The sequence below is a fragment of the Staurois parvus genome, unplaced genomic scaffold (genome assembly GCF_062004578.1).
Source record: "Staurois parvus isolate SC_StPar_1 unplaced genomic scaffold, SC_StPar_1.0 ptg002269l, whole genome shotgun sequence".
NCBI lineage: Eukaryota > Metazoa > Chordata > Amphibia > Anura > Ranidae > Staurois > Staurois parvus.
Window position 1 is genome coordinate 185,597 of NW_028320065.1, and position 6,000 is coordinate 191,596.

General features: G+C 52.8%; 1 protein-coding gene across 1 annotated transcript; it reads right to left on the reverse strand.

Annotated features, from left to right (window-relative positions):
• Positions 1–1,950: 1,950 nt before the first annotated feature.
• LOC149431423 (uncharacterized) lies at positions 1,951–3,308 on the reverse strand. The gene has a single exon (XM_089665618.1). It carries the CDS (start codon positions 3,306–3,308, stop codon positions 1,983–1,985), a length of 1,326 nt encoding a protein of 441 aa, XP_089521744.1. The 3' UTR covers positions 1,951–1,982.
• Between the last annotated feature and the right edge of the window lie 2,692 nt (positions 3,309–6,000).

Consider the following 6,000-nt stretch of genomic DNA (forward strand, 5'->3'; position numbering starts at 1 on the left):
CAGACCTTGTCGTACAAGGCGTTCGTCGACCTCTTCCGGCCATCCAAAAGGGTGGTGACCACTCTTGCCGAGAGCCCCTTTTCCGCTAGCCTGTCCCGCTCAGAAGCCACGCCGCTAAGGACAGCCTTTCTGAATGAGGATGCATCACCCTCCCTTGGTTGAGTAAATCGCGCGTGGGTGGTATCATCCAAGGGTCTGCTAAACTGAGCTCCTTCAACCGGGAGAACCAAGATCTCTTGGGCCAGAATGGCGCGATCAGAATAACTTTGGCTTGAGACACCCGGATCTTCTGAATCACCTTCGGCAGTAGTCTGAATGGAGGGAAGGCATAAAGGAGGTCTCCTTCCCACTGCTGGGCTAGCGCATCTATCCCCTCGCTTTTGGGGTCTTTCTGCAGGCAGAAGTACCTTTCCCGCTTTGTGTTCTGGCCGTTGGCAAATAGATCGATAGAGGGGGAGCCCCACCTGGCGCAAATCTGATCGAACGCTGACTGGCTGAGGCACCATTCTGTCTGGATGACCTCTCTTCGGCTCAGTTGATCCGCCAACTGGTTCAGGTCCCCATTCAGATGTACTGCCGTGATGAACTCCAGGTTTTCCTCCGCCCAGCTCAGGAGGGATCCGGCCAACTCCATCAGCCTTGGGGACCTTGTGCCTCCCTGCCTGTTCAAATACGCCACTGCAGTGGTATTGTCGGAGAGAATCTGGACACCTCTCCCCCTTATCTTTTCCTGAAAGGTCGTAAGTGCCTTGAAAACTGCCAGCAGCTCCCTGTAATTTGACGACCTGCTGGAGTCTACTGCACTCCACGTGCCCTGGGCCAGGCCGTCTTCCATATGGGCGCCCCAACCAGTCATGCTTGCATCCGTGGTGATCCGCAGTGGGTTGGCCAGCCTCCAACTTCTTCCTCGTTCCAAGGTGAGGCTGCTTCCCCACCACCTTAGCGATTCCTTCACTTCGTGCGTGATGCGGATCCTGGAACTCAGACCTGCTCGGCTGCCGTCCCAGTGGGAAAGGGTGTGATTTTGCAGCACCCTGGAGTGAAGTTGCGCCCATTGCACCCCTGGAATTGCCGCTGTCATCCGCCCGATTATTCTCATCGCGGTCCTGACCGTGCAGGTCGACATCCTCCGGAGGGCCCTTGTGTCCTGCCGCAGGTTGAGGGCTTTTTCTGATGTTAGGTACGATCGGGCCTGTGCGGAGTCCAGGACGTACCCCAAGTACGTAATCCTCTTGGAGGGGGTTAGCTGTGACTTCTCCTTGTTGATAAGCCACCCCAGACTTTCCAGAAAAGATATCGTACGTTCGATGTGCGATCTCAGGCCTCCCTCTGTGTCCGCAAATACAAGCAGGTCGTCCAAATAGGGGATAATGTTTATCCCTTCCAGTCTCAAAACTCTTAAAGGCTCCGCTAAAATCTTGGTGAATATCCTCGGGGCCGACGACAGGCCGAAGGGGAGTGTGTTGAACTGAAATAGCACCGGACCCTTTTCTCCTTCCAGCGCAAACCTCAGGAATCTCCTGGAATCTTCTCTTATCGGGACATGTAGGTATGCGTCTTGCAGATCTATCGAGGCCATGAACACCCCAGGTGAAAGGAGTTCCTTCACCGTGTATATGGATTCCATACGGAATTTGCTGGGCCTCACGAACTCGTTCACCTTCCGCAGATTCAATATCATCCTGTAAGTACCTGACGGTTTTTTCCTTAGAAAGAAATGGGAGAAGAATCCACTTCCCCTTTCCTCTTCTCTCAACTGGCAGATAACGTTCTGACTGAGCATATTTTGTAGGAGGTCCACCAGCGCATCCGCCATAGCCCTGTCCTTTGGCAGGGGTGTTGCAAAGAATCTCTGAGGGGGGGCCCTTGTGAACTCTATTCTGTACCCCCTGTGGATGGCCTCCAGAATGTAGGTGTTCTGGGTTATCCTTAGCCATTGTGCGTGGAAGCGCCCCAATCTCGCTCCCACCTGGCCTCTCCAGTCACTTCGGCTGGGTTTTGGGTCTATTCTGGCCGGGGTTGAAAAGGAAACCTCCCCTGCCTCTCGGCTCGTTCCTGCCTCTTCTTGCGCCCCAGCCTGGGCGCTGGGTTTGGAACCTAGCTTCCCTTGACGCGTATCGCCTGGATGGGCGAAACCCCTTCCGTCCAACCTGCCTGCTGGGGACCGGGAAGCTCTTTTTCCTGTCGGCCGACCTTTCCAGGACTGAATTCAGCTCCGGGCCGAAAAGGAGTTTACCTTCAAACGGCAGGCCACAGAGTTTAGATTTGGAGGCCAGATCCCCCTGCCACGATTTCAGCCAGATAGCCCTCCTTGCCGTGTTTATGAGCGCTGTAGATCTAGCAGAGAGTCTGATGGTCTCTGCTGATGCGTCCGCGATGAAGGCTACCGCTTTCTCCAGCACCGGAAGGGACTTCAGAATCTCTTCCCCCGGAGTGCCTTGTTCCAGGTGCGAACGGAGCTGCCCCAACCACACATCCAGGGTTCTGGACACACAGGTCGTTGCCACTGCAGGTTTAAAATTCACTGCGGACGCTTCCCATGCCCTCTTCAGGAAGGCGTCCGCTTTCCGATCCATCGGGTCTTTTAGGGACCCACCGTCTTCAAAGGACAGATCCGTGTCCTTCGAGATCCTCGAGAGAGGGGCGTCTGGCTTTGGGCAAGTCTCCCAAACCGAGGCATCTTCCTCCTTAAAGGGGAAACGTCTCTTGAGGTTCTTGGGAAGGAAAGCCTTCTTCTCTGGCTCTTCCCATTCTCTCCTGATCGTGGACCATAGGGCAGGGTGTACTGGGAATGTACGGCTGCTTTTTGCCTGTAGCCCTGCGTACAGTTGGTCGTGGAGGGAGAGGTCCTGCTGTTCTTCCTCCAGATCCAGGGTCTCATAGATCACCTTTAACAGGTCCTCCGTGTCTTCCACCTGAAAAAGGAACCTGTCTGCCTTTGGGCCCTGAGCCTCAATCTCACCCTCCTCCGAGGTGTCCGACTGTTCGTCCTCCCAGTCCCTTACCGGCGCTACCAGCTTCCTCTTTTTCCCCCCTTGGGTGCCAGAAGTGCCCGGTTGGGGCTCATCCTGGGCCGGTCCCGGCTTCTGTTCTCTGAAGCTTTGAAATGTCTTGGACATCTCTTGTGTCATATTCTGTAGGAAGTCTTTAAAAAGAGATCCAGACTCCTTCTTGATGAGCTTGTCTATGCACCCCTGGCAGAGCTGCTTCCTCCAGGAGCTCGCCAGTTTCTTCCTACAAGTGGCACACTTCTTTTTCTGCTCACAAGGAGCTTCTTTCTCCCCTCTATCCTCCTCCTGTGGGCCCATCTGGGGACAAGGAGATACACGCGTTCATGCGTCTAACAGCAATGCCTCCCCCCCTGTGCCACTGTGCAAGCTCCAGCTGTGGGCCTGGGGGGGGGGGAGAGGGGGGCTGTGTGTGCGTGGGGGGTACCCAATCATCCCGGGGAGGGGGGGGGGGGAGGAGGGGGGTAAAAACAAAAGGAAGTTTGCCAAACAAGGCCCTTACCTTACTGCAGGCCTCCCCCGCTCCTGACAGATCTGCCTCCATGCCGCCGCAGACTCTGCCTCGGTGCGATGGTTTTTCAGGGGCTGGTGGGCTCCGCCCCCCCCCTGCGATCCCCCCTCGCCGACCCCCCTCTCACGGCCGCCGGTGGAGAAGCGGCCGTGGCACGGGTTCCTTCCACGGCCCGCCGCCCATTTCCAAGATGGCGGCGGCCGTTCCCTGCTCCTGCGCCGGAAGTGACGACACCCGGAAGTGACGACACCCGGCGCCCGGAAGTGACGCGATCGCAGCGTCCAGACCCACCGCAGCCGAGCCTCCTGGCCATGCTGCCGGGATCCAGGAGCAGGTAAGACTTACCTGAACCCCCAGGGAAAGGCACCAATGCCTCAGTCGGCGGAGCGGGCTCTACCCCCCTGGAGAGCCCCGCTGGGACCATCTGGGGCCGACGCCCCCACCCCACAACGGGCATCCCTGGTGAAACTGGCTGAAAGGTCCCCCCCCTCACAAGGCCCCTGCCTTGCTTGGAGGAAGGGGGGGGCCCCAGCCAGGGACCCTCTGTACTCCGCCAGAGAGCCCAGATAAAAAATAAAAAACAGGCGTAGCTCCTTCCTGGCCGGAGGAAACACTAAAACTGGGGGCCAATGGGAGAGAGGACGCCTATAAAGGGGAAAAAAAAGGTGGAGCGGGTGTTTCCTGGGAGGAGCCCTATCTCTCAAGTGAGCTGTCCTAGAAGATGACTCGGGAAAGTACATTCTTAATATATTGTTCCCAAATATATTAACATACAGTGGGGCAAAAAAGTATTTAGTCAGCCACCAATTGTGCAAGTTCTCCCACTTAAAAAGATGAGAGAGGCCTGTAATTGGCATCAAAGGTAGACCTCAACTATGAGAGACAAAATGAGAAAAAAAATCCAGACAATCACATTGGCTGATTTGGAAAGAATGTATTTGCAAATTATGGTGGAAAACAAGTATTTGGTCAATATGAAAAGTTCATCTCAATACTTTGTTATATATCCTTTGTTGGCAATGACAGAGGTCAAATGTTTCCTGTAAGTCTTCACAAGGTTGGCACACACTGTTGCTGGTATGTTGGCCCATTCCTCCATGCAGATCTCCTCTAGAGCAGTGATGTTTTGGGGCTGTTGCTGGGCAGCACGGACTTTCAACTCCCTCCAAAGGTTTCTATGGGGTTGAGATCTGGAGACTGGCTAGGCCACTCCAGGACCTTGAAATGCTTCTTATGAAGCCACTCCTTCGTTGCCCGGGCGGTATGTTTGGGATCATTGTCATGTTGGAAAACCCAGCCACATTTCATCTTCAATGCCCTTGCTGATGGAAGGAGGTTTGCACTCAAAATCTCACGATACATGGCATCATTCATTCTCTCCTGTACATGGATCAGTCGTCCTGGTCCCATTGCGGAGAAACAGCCCCAAATCATGATCTTGCCACCCCCATGCTTCACAGTAGGTATGGTGTTCTTTGGATGCAACTCAGCATTCTCTCTCCTCCAAACACGACGAGTTGTGTTTCTACCAAACAGTTCTATTTTGGTTTCATCTGACCATATGACATTCTCCCAATCCTCTTCTGGATCATCCAAATGCTCTCTAGCAAACTTCAGACGGGCCCGGACATGTACTGGCTTAAGCAGGAGGACACGTCTGGCACTGCAGGATCTGAGTCCCTGGCGGCGTAGTGTATTACTGATGGTAGCCTTTGTTACGTTGGTCCCAGCTCTCTGCAGGTCATTCACAGGTCCCCCCATGTGGTCCTGGGACTTTTGCTCACCGTTCTTGTGATCATTTTGTCCCCACGGGGTGAGATCTTGCGTGGAGCTCCAGATCGAGGGAGATTATCAATGGTCTTGTATGTCTTCCATTTTCTAATTATTGCTCCCACAGTTGATTTGTTCACACCAAGCTGCTTGCCTATTGCAGATTCAGTCTTCCCAGCCTGGTGCAGGTCTACAATTTTGTTTCTGGTGTCCTTCGACAGCTCTTTGGTCTTCACCATAGTGGAGTTTGGAGTGTGACTGTTTGAGGTTGTGGACAGGTGTCTTTTATACTGATAACACGTTCAAACAGGTGCCATTGATACAGGTAATGAGTGCAGGACAGAGGAGCCTCTTAAAGAAGAAGGTACAGGTCTGTAAGAGACAGAAATGTTGCTTGTTTGTAGGTGACCAAATACTTATTTTCCACCATAATTTGCAAATAAATTCTTTCCAAATCAGCCAATGTGATTGTCTGGATTTTTTTTCTCATTTTGTCTCTCATAGTTGAGGTCTACCTATGATGCCAATTTCAGGCCTCTATCATCTTTTTAAATGGGAGAACTTGCACAATTGGTGGCTGACTAAATACTTTTTTGCCCCACTGTATATTTCAAATACTACAATTTTGGCCATATTCAATATATTTCAAAAATATATTTCAATATATTTGTGAATATATTATTAAAAATATATTCAGAACACATGCTGAAA